The sequence below is a fragment of the Salvelinus sp. IW2-2015 genome, linkage group LG1 (genome assembly GCF_002910315.2).
Source record: "Salvelinus sp. IW2-2015 linkage group LG1, ASM291031v2, whole genome shotgun sequence".
NCBI classification, from domain to species: Eukaryota; Metazoa; Chordata; class Actinopteri; order Salmoniformes; family Salmonidae; genus Salvelinus; species Salvelinus sp. IW2-2015.
In genome coordinates, this window is record NC_036838.1 from 40,938,722 (window position 1) to 40,955,901 (window position 17,180).

At 43.3% G+C, this 17,180-nt stretch overlaps 2 protein-coding genes across 3 annotated transcripts in view; both read left to right on the forward strand.

Annotated features, from left to right (window-relative positions):
- The window catches only part of chd5 (chromodomain helicase DNA binding protein 5), a 62,418-nt gene extending 50,007 nt beyond the window's left edge, over positions 1-12,411 (forward strand). The window contains exon 39 of the mRNA XM_070444939.1: positions 6,088-12,411. Coding sequence (XP_070301040.1) covers positions 6,088-6,212 — 125 coding nt within the window. The 3' untranslated portion in view covers positions 6,213-12,411. The remainder of the gene's footprint in view (positions 1-6,087) is intronic.
- Positions 12,412-14,085: 1,674 nt separating this feature from the next.
- Positions 14,086-17,180, forward strand: part of LOC111967700 (rho guanine nucleotide exchange factor 10-like protein) — a 114,508-nt gene continuing 111,413 nt past the window's right edge. Inside the window, exon 1 of one of the 2 annotated variants that reach the window (XM_023992991.3) lies at positions 14,086-14,376. The gene's annotated coding sequence lies outside the window, so the exon portion shown is untranslated. The remainder of the gene's footprint in view (positions 14,377-17,180) is intronic. The other variant, XM_023992975.3, reaches the window with a different exon arrangement.

Here is a 17,180-nt window from a genome sequence, read left to right on the forward strand (position 1 = left end):
ACAGAACTTTCTTTTTGAAAGAATGCCTGCCCCCCAGTGGTGTAGTGGAGTAGTGTCAGTGTGCATGCCCACTGTAGCGGTCTGCGGTGCTAGCCCCCCTCCCCTCCTCCCCCAGTAGGCCCCTACACAAGTGAATGCACTGTGCTGTTTCTCTCTGATCTGATCTGTGGCTCAGAGTGGCAGGATGATCTTTCAGACAATCATTCCGAGTACTCCGTGGGGTCCGAGGACGAGGACGAAGATTTCGAGGAGAGGCCGGAAGGTGGGTGTCAATGAGACCTGCGTAATCACTACGTTATAGATAACTAACTCTCTCAGTGCCTGCTCTGTCCTGTGTAGATGGGCCTGGAACCTATCATTGATAAGATGTTGCTGAGGCACCTGGCTGATGGTGGGGGTGTTTCTCTGTAGGTGGGCGCAGGCATTCTCGCAGACAGCTGAAGAGTGACAGGGACAAACCTCTGCCACCCCTGCTGGCGCGCGTAGGGGGCAACATCGAGGTAAGGAAGGAAGCACTCTGGTTTTAATTTAGTAGACAACGTGTGTATGCACATTGATTTGACCAATGGGTATAATTCCCTGTGCCAGGTGCTGGGGTTCAACGCCCGTCAGCGGAAGGCCTTCCTCAACGCTATCATGCGCTGGGGCATGCCTCCTCAGGACGCCTTCAACTCTCACTGGCTAGTCAGAGACCTGAGAGGGAAGAGTGAGAAAGAGTTCAGGTATTTAAAGCTCCTCCTGTACTCAGGGTTATTTTAACTGGGGTTCAGCTGCAGTCTACTGTTCACTCCCATACGAAATGCAAGACAATGTCAGTTCAAGTATAAAAATGTATTTTTATTTTTTATTTTTGTATCTTTTTAGTTATTTTTTTTCTTCCCTTTTTTCTCCCCAATTTCGTGGTATCCAATTGGTAGTTACAGTCTTGTCTCACTGCTGCACCACCCGTACAGGCTCGGGAGAGGCGAAGGCCGAGAGCCGCGCGTCCTCCGAAACACAACCCAACCAAGCCACACTGCTTCTTGACACAATTCCCACTTAACCTGGAAGCCAGCCGCACCAATGTGTTTGAGGAAACACCGTACATCTTGGGACCGTGTCAGCGTGCACTACGTCCGGCCCGCCACAGGAGTCGCTAATCTGCGATGGGACAAGGACATCCCTGCCGGCCAAACCCTCCCCTAACCCGGACGACGCTGTCCCAATTGTGCGCCACCCCATTGGTCTCCCGGGCGCGTCCAGCTGCGACAGAGCCTGGACTCGAACCCAGAATCTCTTGTGACACAGCTAGCACTGCGATGCAGTGTCTTAGACCACTGCGCCACCCGGGAGGCCCCAGTTCAAGTATCTTTGATACTATGATGGGAAATTGATTAGCATTATGAATGTGACCCTGTCTCTCTTAGGGCCTACGTGTCCCTGTTCATGAGACATCTTTGTGAGCCCGGGGCAGACGGGGCGGAGACCTTTGCAGATGGGGTTCCACGAGAAGGGCTGTCCCGCCAGCATGTCCTCACCAGGATTGGGGTTATGTCTCTGGTCAGGAAAAAGGTACACATCAACCAGTCATCCAATGACTCCATAGTTACATTAATAAAACCCAGCAGAAAGCAGTAAGTTAGCCTCCTAACTGGGTTGAGAAATGTCTTGTAGCTTATGTTTAGATTGAGTAAGGCTGGTTCCCTGCCTCTAGCATCTGGTTTTAGATAGCATGCATTCAATAAAATACAACAAGTCTAGAATGGTTGAGAAATCCAAGTCTTCTGTTGTTAGATTGTTAACTCACTGTTGTGTCTGTATCCAGGTCCAGGAGTTTGAGCATGTCAATGGGAAATACAGCACTCCAGACCTGATCCCTATTGGACTGGACCTGAAGAAACTGACTGAGAGTCTGTCCTCTGACCCCAACACCCCCGTCCCTGCTAGCCCTGCTGCCACACCCCAGCCTCCTGGAAGTCCTGTCCCACCAGGTCAGAGTCACATCCTCACCCCTCCAGTGTGTGTGGTATGTGTGTGTGTTTCAGAATTCAGCTTAGTTCATTAGATTCATTAGACAGGAAATGAGAGACACTGTTGGTGATTGTTTTGCTGTTTTTACAGAGAAGATGGACTCGATCTCAGGGCCTGCTGAAGACAAGGAACCCACAGAACAGGAATGCAAGAAGCTACCAGAACTGGAGGTCAGAGTTCACGCTTCTTCAGAAATGTCCCTTTATTCCCCTCTCTTATCCTTCTCATCCCTCTATCCTTTACTGTCTTCATACATCTCCCCATACATCTAATTTAATTATTATTATAATACAAAACACATGCAACTTTCTAACTGTCACCTTTTAAAGTAAACTGTCTCCTTTTTGTTTTACTCTGTCTCCCTCTCCATCTGTGATGGTTGTCTCTCCAGACTCATGTTAGTACAGAGTCATCTTCCCAGGTAGAGAAGACGGACATCGCTCCTGACAGTGATGAGACAGCGAAAGGCAGCACAGAGGACAAACCAGTCTCCTCAGAGGAGAGTAGTGAAATGACAGACATACCCTCCGCACTGATAGAGCCATCCATCAATCCTAAAGAGCCTCCATCCATACATACAGAGCTGTCGTCCAATCAAAGCTCACCAAAAGGTGAGCGGTGCATTACATGGTTATTATAATCAAATGAGGTGTAAATGGTTGGTGTAATGGCTTTGGTTTGTCCCACTTCATAAAAATCAGTTGTGACATGTCTCTGTTCTGATGTGGTCATCTGTTTGTCAATGACCCTCTAGCGGAGCCCTGTCGAGAGACAGAGAAGTCCTTAGAAAAAGGAGACAGTGATCCTGCCCCAGCCAAACCTGAGGAGAAGGAACTGAATCCAGGTATTTGCGGAACAGCGAAAAACATTAAAACCTTGTCACTCTTTGAGTGACACTTTTTGCTGAAAGAGGACCACAAAAATGTAAGCCAGTTGTTCCATTTCCTTAGTTGTTTCAGACGAGGCCAAGAGCGAGGACTTGCTCGTGCCCGACGGACGGCTGAATGGAGAAAAAGAAGCACAGGAGGAGATGGAGGAGGTCAGGAGGGAATTACTGGAGAAGAATGGTTTCAAGATGAGGTTCATGTTCAACATTGCCGACGGAGGCTTCACAGGTGAGGGATGAGTGGGAGAAACAGCTAAGGTGTAGGAACACTACATACACTACATGACCAAAAGTATTTGGACACCTGCTTGTCAAACATCTCATTCCAAAATCGTGGGCATTAATATGGAGTTGGTCCACCCTTTGCTGCTATAACAGCCTCCACTCTTCTGGGAAGGCTTTCCACTAGATGATGGAACATTACATCCTAACAGGGTTGAGAAATGTCTTGTAGCCTATGTTTAGATTGAGTAAGGCTGGTTCCCTGCCTCTAGCATCTGGTTTTAGATAGGATGCATTCAATAAAATACAACAAGTCTAGAATGGTTGAGAAATCCAAGTCTTCTGTTGTTAGATTGTTAACTCACTGTTGTGTCTGTAGCCAGGTCCAGGAGTTTGAGCATGTCAATGGGAAGAACAGCACTCCAGACTTGCTTCAATTCAGCCACAAGAGCATTAGTGAGGTCGGGCACTGATATTGGGCGATTAGGCCTGGCTCGCAGTAGGCTTTCCAATTCATCCCAAAGGTGTTCGATGGGGTTGAGTTCAGGGCTCTCTGCAGGCCAGTCAAGTTCTTCCACACCGATCTCGACAAACCATTTCTGTATGTCATCGCTTTGTGAATGGGGGCGTTGTTATGCTGAAACAGGAAAGGGCCTTCCCCAAACTGTTGCCACAAGTTGGATGCACAGAATCATCTAAAATGTAATTGTATGCTTTAGCGTTAAGGTTTCCCTTCACTGGAACTAAAGGCCTAGTCCAAACCATGAAAAACAGCCCCAGACCATTATTCCTCCTCCACCAAACTTTGCAGTTGGCACTATGCGTTAGGGCAGGTAGGAATTCGCCAAACCCAGATTCGTCCTTCGGACTGTCAGAGTCCAGAGTCCAATGGAGGCGAGCTTTACACCACTCCAGCCGACGCTTGGCATTGCGCATGGTGATCTTAGGCTTGTGTACGGCTGCTCGGCCATGGAAACCCATTTCATGAAGTTCCCACGAACAGTTATTGTGCTGATGTTGCTTCCAGAGGCAGTTTAGAGCTCGGTAGAGAGTGTTGCAACCGAGGACAGACAACTTTTATGCGCTTCAGCACTCTACGGTCTCGTTCTGTGAGCTTGTCTTGCCTACCACTTCGCGTTTCAGCTGTTGTTGCTCCTAGACATTTCCACTTCACAATAACAGCACTTACAGTTGACCGGGGCAGCTCCAGCAGGGCAGAAGTTTTATGAACTGACTTGTTGGAAAGGTGGCGTCCTATAACGGTGCCACGTTGAAAGTCACTGAGCTCTTCAGTAAGGCCATTCTACTGCCAAGGTTTGTCTCTGGGGTGTCCACATACTTCTGTATATATAGTGTAGATGTATGATCTGATGTGTTACTATATCTCAGAGCTGCACACCCTGTGGCAGAACGAGGAGCGGGCTGCCGTGTCATCTGGGAAGATGTATGACATCTGGCACCGTCGCCACGACTACTGGCTACTGGCTGGCATCGTAACGTATCCTTCCTCTGCATCTAACACAGCTGTTCGGAATTCACAGTGTGCAGGTCTCTCTGTTTGTGATGTGAAGCCCTTTTATCATGTTTGTTTTCCTTTACGGGGGAACCTCAGACATGGCTATGCCCGCTGGCAGGACATTCAGAACGATCCACGCTATGCCATCCACAATGAGCCCTTCAAGACTGAGATGCACAAGGGAAATTACCTGGAGATGAAGAACAAGTTCCTGGCTCGTCGCTTTAAGGTGAAATGCTTATTGCTGTCATACGAACACATTTTTGAACACCTTGAATCTGAAAAGTGGACTACTGAAGGCAACATTCAATCTCCACCTCTCTCTCACCACCCTCTCTCTCTCTCTCTCTCTCTCTCTCAATTTCAATATCATTTCTCTCCCTCCCTCTCTGCCCTAGCTGTTAGAGCAGGCTCTGGTGATAGAGGAGCAGTTGAGGAGGGCAGCGTACCTGAATATGACCCAGGACCCCAGCCACCCGGCCATGGCCCTGAACACTCGCTTTGCTGAGGTGGAGTGTCTGGCAGAGTCTCACCAGCACCTGTCCAAGGAGTCTCTGGCTGGAAACAAGCCAGCCAACGCCGTGCTGCACAAAGGTCTGTCATCTCCCAGTGTGTACACAGCAGCAGGACTTAAACACTGTCTACAAACTCAAGATCTGGGTGAATAATAATTAAGCATCGCATGAACTGTAGATAAGATTGAATACGTTAGTGCATTCTCGTCATTGACGGTGTGTGTGTGTGAATGTGTGTGTGTATGTGTATGTGTTTGTTCTGTGTGATTGTGTGTGTGTGTGCGTTCCAGTACTGAACCAGCTGGAGGAGCTGCTGAGTGATATGAAGGCAGATGTGACGCGGCTTCCCAACATGTTGTCCCGGATCCCCCCAGTGTCTTCGCGTCTGCAGATGTCTGAGAGGAGCATCCTCAGCCGCCTCACCAGCCGCGGCAACGAACCTCCGCCCCAACAGGTACTGTACTGTCATTGGCTCTGTTATGGTGATAGGTAGTTTTGGTTGATTCCATCATTGACAGGATGTGTAAAATGTTTACTCTACCTCCAGCCGTTCGGCCAGAGCTCATTTGCCTGTTCCCAGATGTACAGCACTGGCTTTGGGGGCAGTTTCCGGGGGCCTGCAGGTGAGGCCATGGTCAACTATAGCCAGATGCCCCTGGGACCCTATGTCAGTGGTAAGTGGCCTGTCTCTGCACGACTTTAACTGTAATACAAGATTTTTCAGCTGAACAGTCGAGGACAGAATGTATGATAACTGAAAAAGAGGGAGCACTGTAAGATGATCTACTGCTCTGCTTCTCTTTCTAATAATATGTTAGGGAATACATAGCTTCAAATATTTTATTTGGCTCATCTCTTTTGCTGAGCACCCTTTGTTTGGTATCCCTGTTTGGTATCCCTTCACCCCACCCCACCCCCAATCATTCCCCCCTTTCTAGTGTCCAACGGCCCCCCACCCCCGTCCAGCCACCTGGACAAGAAATCCTGCGACCCGCTGAGGGACGTCACCACCCCTGACCTCAAGTCAGGCAAGCCCAGTGATGTCATCTGTATTGAAGATTAGATCAGCTACCCCAAAATTGATCTGGAGTCAGCCAAGCCCAGGGATGTCAACTATTATATAAATGATTACAGAATCTTCGCCCCCCCCTTCCTCATCCTCCCCTCCTGCAAGAAGCTCTCTGTCTATTGATCAGAGGATAAACCTAGGAATAATACACAGATGTATTTATCTATCATATCAATTGCACTTCTATCTTTCGAGGATTCTTCAACATACTTCATGCAGTAGCTATTTGCTTTTATGACTTAGGTTGGTGAGTCAAGCAGAGGAACTGTCTATTAGGATGTGAGAGTCAAACGACCTCAGACGCCCGGCTTCTGCTAACTGACACGTGGAAGGGAAGTGATCTTATAGAATGACTGGAACCGCCCTGTCTGAAGGGGAAAGTATTGGCTACAGGAAGAGCTGCAAAAAGTGAAAGTACACATGGTGGATGAGCCGGTGGAGGTGCCAATGCTCTGGAGCTGCTGTAATGAGAATCATCTGTGTCTATTCATTGACTTTAGGCCTGGCTCTGCTCCTTCATTCTGGGTCTTTTCCTTCTGCGTTCATCTTTTGCCTATTCTTTGTGCATCGGGACCGACCTCTGCTGGAGCAGTGTGCTTTAGCTACGTACACATAGAAGGAAAATAGAACTATGAAGGCATAAGGCTCCCATCCTAGAATTATAGAGATCATAAGTGGGTGCTGATACGGCAGCCAATTCTCTCATTTTGTTTACTACGTGTTTTTTTTAATAGTTTTATGGCAGAGCCTTGAGTTGGAACTTGTAAGAATAAGAGTGACTTTAAGGAAGTACAGCTACACTATGCCTCAACCCCTAAAGACTGCCATCTCCCGCCTCTGGAGAAAGTGATCCTAGTTACAGAGCTGCATTAGCTATTAATATACAGGGGTTCTCCCTTGTAATGTACATAGTTCAAGAGACTGCTGTTTATTTTGCCTTGCATAATCATTGTGAATTTGATGTATACATGCATAAAACTGTAACAGGCTGGATTAGTGCAAAAAGTGAAGATCACATAGCCTATTTCAGCAAATGATACGGAACATGTATTTCTTTAATATTTGAATGTGATTATTGGCCAAACTCCGGGGCCATGAATAGTGTGTGCTATAAACAGAATCTCCTCCTGTCTGTCATATGGTTGGGATGTCAAGCTAATTGTGTGCTGGACATGGTGCTGGATGGGAGTAATTATGTTGCCTTTAACACATATAGTTATTGTGTTATAGTTCCCCAAAGCACCTCCTTCCCTCCCTCTTCCATTGTGAGAAATTAAAAACTAAAAAGTGCTTATGACACTACGTCACCTTTTGGCCTAGGTTTCATGTTTGCCATGAAATGTGCGTTATTGTGTGTGCTTCTTTTTAAGGTAAAGTGTTATTTCAGAATGTACTGCTTTAGTGGCACTTAAAACTTCTTATGGCTGCAATCCCGGTAACGGGATCGATATGACAACAGCCAGTGAAAGTGCAGGGCGCCAAATTCAAACAACAACAATCTCATAATTAAAATTCCTCAAACCTACATGTGTCTTATATCATTTTAAAGGTAATCTTGTTGTTAATCCCACCAAAGTGTCTGATTTCCAATATGCTTTTCAGCGAAAGCACTACAAACGATTATGTTAGGTCACCACCAAACCACAATAAGCACAGCCATTTTTCCAGCGAAAGATAGCAGTCAGAAAAAGCAGAAAGAGATCAAATTAATCTCTAACCTTTGATGATCTTCATCAGATGACACTCATAGGACTTCATGTTACACAATACATGCTTGTTTTGTTTGATAAAGTTCAAATTTATATAAAAAAAATCGTGAGTTTACATTGGCGCGTTACATTCACTAGTTCCAAAAACATCAAGTGATTTTGCATAGCCACATCGTTTCAACAGAAATACTCATCAAAAATGTAGATGATAATACAAGTTATACACATGGAATTATAGATATACCTCTCCTTAATGCAACCACTGTGTCAGATTAAAAAAAAAAAAACTTTACGGAAAAAGCTAACCATGCAATAATCTGAGACGGCGCTCAGAACAATAGCCAAATTAGCCGCCATGTTGGAGTCAACAGAAACCAGAAAATACATGATAAATGTTTCCTTACCTTTGATGAACTTCATCAGAATGCAGTCCTAGGAATCCCAGGTCCACAATAAATGCTTGATTTGTTCGATAATGTCCGTTATTTATGTCCAATTAGCTACTTTGGTTAGCGCGTTTGGTAAACAATTCCAAAGTCACAAAGCGCGTCCACTATAACTTTTGGACGAAATGTCCAAAAGTTCCGTAACAGTCAGTAGAAACATGTCAAACGATGTATTGAATCAATCTTAAGAATGTTGTTAAGATACATCTTGAATAACGTTCCAACCGGAGAATTACATTGACTTCAGTTGAGCGATGGAACGGAGCTGCCTCCCACGTGAACGCGTGTGGTCAAAGCGTGGTCACCTCATGGCAGTGGTTACTCATTCCTGTCTCCTTCGGCCCCCCTTCACAGCAGAGTCATCAGACAAAGTTCTATTGACTGTTGACATCTAGTGGAAGCCGTAGGAAGTGAAAACTCATCCATATCTCGCTGTAATTTCAATGAGAGCTTGGTTGAAAAACTACCAGCCTCAGAATAATTCCAAACAGGAAGTGGAACTTCTCAGGTTTTTGCCTGCCATATGAGTTCTGTTATACTCACAGACAAAATTGAAACAGATTTAGAAACTTCAGAGTGTTTTCTATCCAATACTACTAATAATATGCATATATTAGCAACTATGACTGAGGAGCAGGCCGTTTACTCTGGGTACCTCTGTGCACCTTTCATCCAAGCTACTCAATACTGCCCCTGCAGCCATAAGAAGTTAAGAGGTCTGCTCACTCCATGGCCCTGATGGCTAATGTCCCAGATTGTATGCTTGATAATCTTATAAATGGGTGGAATTATTTCCATTGAGAACTGAGGGCAGTGGTTGAAATAAAATAGCTAATTCAATCATCAATAGATTATAATCTTCATAGAGGTTTTGATAGCCAACAAGGACCAAGGTTGGATAGCCATACAGTAAAAGTATCAAAAGCTGTTTTTATTTTCTTGTTTTTTGATGTTTTGTTTTATATGGGTTCCTTGGAAGGGAACTGTTTATTGCATTACGTGTTGTGAGGACTAAACCGTATCAGAGCGACAGCATGGATTCACTTGACAATACTTTTTTATTCCATCTGTCTGCTAATGTGATTGTCCGAAGTGAAACTACCTTTTTATATGTTCAATGAGACTTCATTTGTTGAGATTTTTCATGAATGTGTGTATTACATTTACTCATTGAAAACCTTAAAGGCCCCAGTGCAGTCAAAAACGTGAATAACCTGTGTTTTATATATATTTCCACACTATGAGGTTGGAATAATACTGTGAAAATTATGGTAATGCCCTTTTAGTGTAAGAGCTGTTTGAAAAGACTGCCTGAAATTTCAACCTATTTTGGTGGGATGGAGTTTTGGCTTGCCTGGTGTCATCACCAGGCGGTAAATTAGTTAACAGACCAATTAGAAACAAGAGTTCCAAACCTCTCAATAACAGCTAGTTTTCAGTTTGCCCTCCCCACTCAAGACCACTCCCAGACAGTCCTGGCAAAATTCTTGCTTGAGATATTGCTCTTTGCTAAAAAGCTGTTTTTGTTTCATTTTTATCATTTTAATCGAAAACAATCACAGTAAGGCACTTAAATGATTTTATATTGAGATAAGAACATCTGCATTGGACCTTTAAATGCGATGTTTGCTCTTATTTTTCTTTCAAAGACTAGAGGCATTACACTACCGTTCAAAAGTTTGGGGTCACTTAGAAATGTCCTTGTTTTTGAAAGAAAAGCACATTTTTTGTCCATTAAAATAACATAAAATTGATCAGAAATACAGTGTAGACATTGTTAATGCTGTAAATGACTATTGTAGCTGGAAACGGCAGATTTTTTATGGAATATCTAAATAAGCGTACAGAGACCCATTATCAGCAACCATCACTCCTGTGTTGTGTTAGCTAATCCAAGTTTATAATTTTAAAAGGCTAATAGATCATTAGAAAACCCTTTTGCAATTATGCTAGCACAGCTGAAAACTGTTGTGCTGTTTAAAGAAGCAATAAAACGGGCCTTCTTTAGACTAGTTGAGTATCTGGAGCATCAGCATTTGTGGGTTTGATTACAGGCTCAAAATAGCTAGAAACAAAGTACTTTCTTCTGAAGCTCGTCAGTCTATTCTTGTTCTGAGAAATGACGATTTGATTTGCAAAAGAACAGAGACACTGGACAGAGGAACTCTGCCTAGAAGGTTGCCTCTTCACTGTTGACGTTGAGACTGATGTTTTGCTGGTACTATTTAATGAAGCTGCCAGTTGAGGACTTGTGAGGCATCTGTTTCTCAAACTAGACACTCTAATGTACTTGTTCTCTTGCTCAGTTGTGCACTGGGGCCTCCCACTCCTCTTTATTTTCTGGTTAGAGCCAGTTTGCACTGTTCTGTGAAGGGAGTAGTGCACAGCGTTGTACAAGATCTTCAGTTTCTTGGCAATTTCTCGCATGGAATAGCCTTAATTTCTCAGAACAAGAATAGACTGACGAGTTTCAGAAGAAAGGTCTTGTGTTCCAACCATTTTGAGCCTGTAATCGAACCCACAAATGCTGATACTCAACTAGTCTAAAGAAGGCCAGTTTTATTGCTTCTTTAATAAGGACAATAGTTTTCAGCTGTGCTAACATAATTGCAAAAGGGTTTTCTAATGATCTATTAGCCTTTTAAAATGATAAACTTGGATTAGCTAACACAGCGTGCCATTGGAACATAGGAGTGATGGTTGCTGACAATGGGTCTCTGTATGCCTATGTAGATATTCCATAAACAATCTGCCGTTTCCAGCTACAATAGTCATTTACAACATTAACAATGTCTACACTGTATTTCTGATCAATTTTATGTTATTTTAATGGACAAAAAATGTGCTTTTCTTTCAAAAACAAGGACATTTCTAAGTGACCCCAAACTGTTGAACGGTAGAGTACCTATTTGTATTGTTTTTAATGACACGGCTATAGCCCTCATGTGGAGGTCTTGAGAAAGGAATTGTGAATGGACTGTCCTGAACTGAAGAGATTAGTGTATACAGGGTGTGATTGTAGCTCTGCTCTATAGGCTTTTTATATGAATGTTCTGAGGTGCTCTGTTGGCTGAATAGTGTTACTGCACAGTGTCTGCCTGTGTCTGACTGTCTTCTCAGACAAAGCACTTTACCTGAAGTTTAACTGAATGCAGTATCACACGGCCTTGACTGACCTCATTCAATTACAAACACAACAATAGATATTGGCCAGTTGAGATAGGAATTCATAACAAATAGGGCACATGTCAGTTCTTAGGCTACTATTTTGCCCCCAATTTAGTGCGTGTTTATCAGTGCTGTCCTGTCCATGGAGTGTACAGTCCCAGTGTTTCTGTTCAGCCTGTTACTCCATTCGTAAGTCATATGAGGGTCACTGTGTGGACTAGCTATAGTGTAGGTTTGGAGAAGACCCACACACCTTGTCATTGATTGAAATAGTGTTACTGGATAGCAGCATATAACAACGCTATGTAAATACAAAGATTTACAGTGCTTTGTCTCTCTCATACTCTTATCGATCATGTACCTAACTACACAGTATGCATGAGAGAAACTGAATGTTGCAGGTTAGTTGCCATAGAACTGCAATGTGCGCACAGGATGTGTTCAATCAAATCCACATGTCTGTTTCCTTACGGAGTGCTGAAATGACTATGAAATGCAATCAAACTGAAGTCAGTATGAATGTAATGTGTTTGTAAGAAGGCCTTAGTCTAATACTATAAATATATTTACAGTGTATGTACATGCTTATAAACAAGGCTTCAAAAGCTACCAAATGACCCTGGTAAAGGCACCTTTGTTGCAGTGAATGTACAGCATGTGAAATCTTTTGTATGAAGGTTCACTTTGGTAAAGTTCCGAGATCGTTGCTCTGTGTAGCTAGCTTTGAGAGAGACATTGAATTCAAGCAGTGTTATAATGGTACAGATGTTTGTGCTAAATTACAAATGAATGAAAAAAGTGAATTGTCATCTTTTACTTTGTACTCTGTGTATTTGTTCAATGTGTTTTAATAAATCCTCTCAACAACAATAGACATACCTCATTGCTTAAATGCACATCTGAGAAAATAAGCTAATTCTCAGTTTGAGTTTGTGTGAGCTGTGAAATTATATATTTTAACTTCTCTAGGATATGTGGGCCAAAATCTAGAAAAAATGTAGCGCGCCAAATTCAAATATATTACTATAAAAATCTATCTTTCATGAAATCACACATGAAAGACACCAAATTAAAGCTACACATGTTGTGAATCCAGCCAACATGTCTGATTTCGAAAAGGATTTACGGGGAATGCACACCAAACAATTATGTTAGCTCAGTACATAGCCACAGAAAAACACAGCCATTTTCCCAGCAAAATATAGTAGTAACAAAAAGCAGAAATGGAGATATAATTCATCACTAACCTTTGAACATCTTCATCAGATGACACTCATATGACATCATGTTACACAATACATTTATGTTTCTTTCGATAATGTGCATATTTATATCCACAAATCTCGGTTTACATTGGCGCCATGTTCAGAAATTCCTCCAAAATATCCGGAGTAATTACAGAGAGCCACGTCATTCAAACAGTTTTAGAAACTTCAGAGTGTTTTCTATCCAATAGTAATAATAATATGCATATATTAGCATCTGGGACAGAGTAGGAGGCAGTTCACTATGGGAACCCAATTCATCCAAAAGTGAAAATGCTGCCCCCTATATCAAAGAAGTTAAGGTGACTTTCTTTTGCTGAGAGTGAAAACCACAGGGCAGAAGGAAGGTTGGCTGCCCAAAAAAGACATGGAACAGCACAAATGAGGAGGAGATGAAGGCAGGAACCACCTGGAATGAAATCAAGAAAACATTCCAGAACAGAGTTTTCTGGAGTTGCAGCTCTGAGGCCCTTTGCTCCACTTGGAGCTGAAAGGAATAAGCCAAGTAAGTCAAGTTGCCTTGAAACATCAATAAAGTGAATGAATAAATAGTTTGATTTTAGAACTGCAGGCTTGTTAATGGGGCTTGACCTCCGATCTACTGTAACCTCATCCTGATGTCTGCCAGTGGTCCAGGTCACTCACTGCCTTGCCGTAAAGTAAATGAACTTACGAGCAGAAATAGAGACATTGACATAATAGGTCAGAGTTCAAGACATTCAGCCAATCACAGCTTTTACGGTACATTATTCTCTTTCCTTGAATATATAAATTGACCAAAATGTTTGTACCTAAAAAGGAGAAGTGTTTACTGACAATTGTTACACGGTAGTTATAAAACACGTATTGCACTAATATTCTCAGGTACTTCTCTTTCCTCTCTACTGATGTCCATCTTAGTTCAGTTGACATTAGTATTTTTTCATTTTCAAATTTGTATTCCTCAAGTCCTTGGCTTGGTGATGTAATCACTAACATTGTTCCGAACTATTCCCCCTTTCACCCAAGTTTCCCATCCTAATTCCTCCTGGCCCACCCTCTACATCTGCATATCTGCTCTGATTGGGCATGTGCCATTCTTTAGCATTTCTATTGGCCAATGCCAATACTTTTGCTCTGTCATTGGCCAATCAATGCTGAGAGAGCCCTTTGGCCTGCTTTGTGTCTGTTAAGCAGCAGGGGGCAGGAGATTGGAGGAGGGAGGGAGGGACTAAACATGAGGGGAGAGAAAAAGAGGGAAGAGGGACAGAAAGACAGGGCAAGAAATTGTGAGAAAGAGAGCGAGAGGGAGGGACTGAACCATAGAATCGAGAGAGAGAGAGGAGGGAGTAGGGGGAGCCTCATTCAGAGCAGCTAGTGTGAGGAGCGGAGCTGACCTAATGTGGGAAAGTAAACAGTATTTCCAGTCTATTCTGCCGGAGCCCTAGGAGCTCTTAAAGCAGACATACAGGGGAATGAGTGAGGAACCTGCCAGTATATAAGCGGAATGTTCATGGGAGGTAACCAGGATTAAAGAGTCCACAGGGAGTAACTGAAGCTTGTTGGAGGAAATACTACCGAGGACAAGAAGGTGAGAGGTGTATTTTTATTGTATTCTACTATACACACTCTCCCTCTTTTTTTGTTTCACTTCTCTGCATGTTCACCAAGACAGGAGCTTTGTTGAAGGGGCCATGGAGGGAGTGGGGGTGGGTGGGTGTGTTGTTTTGTGCTCTCAGTCCCTGGGTCCGACAGCTTGCAGCTTGGGGCAACGGAGTTACAGAGGAGGAAAGGAGAGCAGAGGCAATACCCAAAGCCGGGTGGCCTCTTTGTTGAATACACTCTTTCACAGACGATTACACCAGGACTAACCTTCAGAGAGGGCTGTGTCAGGGGCTTGGCTACCCATATTATCAAGGGAAAGACCATGAGGCACTCTGGTCCAGAGACATACACCATCTATAGGGAGGATCTATACATTGATTCCAGGCAGAACTGGGCCAGAGATACTCCACTGCAGTATATACATTACTGTACCCCCTCCATAGCCCCAGGCTGTAACAGGAGTCCTCTATCCAGCCCTAGTCTTGGGGCTCCTTCCTGGAGTACAATAGCCCCTCCCTGAATGAATTTCACGCTGCCTCATACCAACAGAGGAGAAAGGAATGGGGAGAGGGGGACCTCTGATCTGCATTTTGGAAAGATGTAGTGTTTCCCGCTTTAGTCGGATGTCCCAGCATTCCCTGAGTCAGACTGTTAAACTTTTGTTCAACAATCAAGATCCATGAATTAATAGTCCATGCATGTCTGGCCTGGAGCTTAAACCACAAAGATTCTCCTATGAATGGGACCCCACTCGCCTTTTCCTCTCACGCCATAGCGAATACACAGCTGAGGCCTTCCCACTCCCGGAAGCCCTAGGGGAATGAGTACAGACAGTTATGGATGAAGACCGTCATGAAAATAAAATAACCGTCATAACCGCTTAAAACATTATTGGAACGAATGGCTGACTGAAGACGGGACGGTCGGGCATTCGTGCCCGTTTCTGCGGTAACGTGAAACTTTATTGCTCCTTGCTAAAACAAGGAAGGTGTTGTAGCAAATAATTATTGTAGGCAACGGCCCCTCCCTGCAGCAGCAGCACACATAGAAATAGAATATATTTCAATGGCAGCATATGCAGTCAGGAGCAAAGGGGGGGGGGGGGGGAGTTTTAACAGTGAGCGCGGTCATTTGGCTGATCAATAAGTCATCCAAAATTCCATGACCATCACAGCCCTACCATCTCTCTGTTTGTACTGTGTCACATCCTTCATGCTTGCTGTAACTGTGCTGTAAGTTGCATTCATACATTAATAGCAAAGTCAAATCCTTACAACTGCATTAAAGGGACAGCTCAACCCCCCTCTGTATTGTAACAGCTAACAACTCTGTATACTGATACTGAACAACAACCCTGGCTGGCCAAGACTGAACAATAGGGAAGTATCAACAATGAACATGTACACAAAGCTTCAAACCGAGCTTTCATTGGCCCAAGAAAAGATCATTCAGATGCGCCATTGACAGAGATCACAATGGAGAGTGTGGGAACAGGACACCCAGGTCAGTGAACCTGCTGTCACACAGTGACGTTTTGGTCATTCTGACACCCAACCATAACCCTAGATGGGAATGTTTGATTATTAAGGACTTACCATACACCTAGAATGTTTGATCTTGGTTAAATGCCACGTGCTTTTAAAATCAAATAACATTTTATTTGTCACATACACAGTTTACAGCAGGTATAAAAGGTGCAGTGAAATGCTTACATGCTAGCTCCCTCAACATTGTAGTACATGATCAATATAAAAAAATATAAAAAATCAGAGGAAGGTAGTATGCATAGTAATAAAACTGCTATGTACACAACAGGATATACAATATACATTTATGAATGTGCTATGTCAACTATGACTGCGTTACAAATATAAAGTGGATTTATACTATAATTACATTGTTATTACGTAAGTGACTTACCTGCAGTGTTTGGACTTAGGTATGTACAGTGACAAGAAAAAGTATGTGAACCCTTTGGAATTATCTGGATTTCTGCATAAATTGGTTATAAAATTTGATCTAATCTTCATCTAAGTCACAACAACAGACAAACACAGTCTGCTTAAACTAATAACACACAAATTATTGTATTTTTCTTGTTTATATTGAATAGGTCATTTAAACATTCACAGTGTAGGTTGGAAAAATTATGTGAACCCCTAGGCTAATGACTTCTCCAAAAGCTAGTTGGAGTCAGGAGTCAGCTAACCTGGAGTACAATCATTGAGATGAGATTGGATATGTTGGTTAGAGCTGCCCTGCCGTATAAAAAACACTCACAAAATTTGAGTTTGCTATTCACAAGAAGCATTGCCTGATGTGAACCATGCCTCGAACAAAAGAGATCTCAGAAGACCCAAGATTTAGAATTGTTGACGTGCATAATGCTGGAAAGGGTTACACAAGTATGTCTAAAAGCCTTGATGTTCATCAGTCCACGGTAAGACAAATTGTCTATAAATGGAGAAAGTTCAGCACTGTTGCTACTCTTCCTAGGAGTGGCCGTCCTGCAAAGATGACTGCGTGAGCACAGCGCAGCATGCTCAATGCGGTTAAGAAGAATCCTAGTGTCAGCTAAAGACTTACAGAAATCTCTGGAACATGCTAACATCTCTGTTGACGAGTCTATGATACGTAAAACACTAAACAAGAATGGTGTTCATGGGAGAACACCATGGAAGAAGCCACTGCTGTCCAAAAAAAGAAAACCTCCACGTCTGAAATTCGCAAAAAAACATCTGGATGTTCCACAGCACTACTGGCAAAATATTCTGTCGACAGATGAAACTA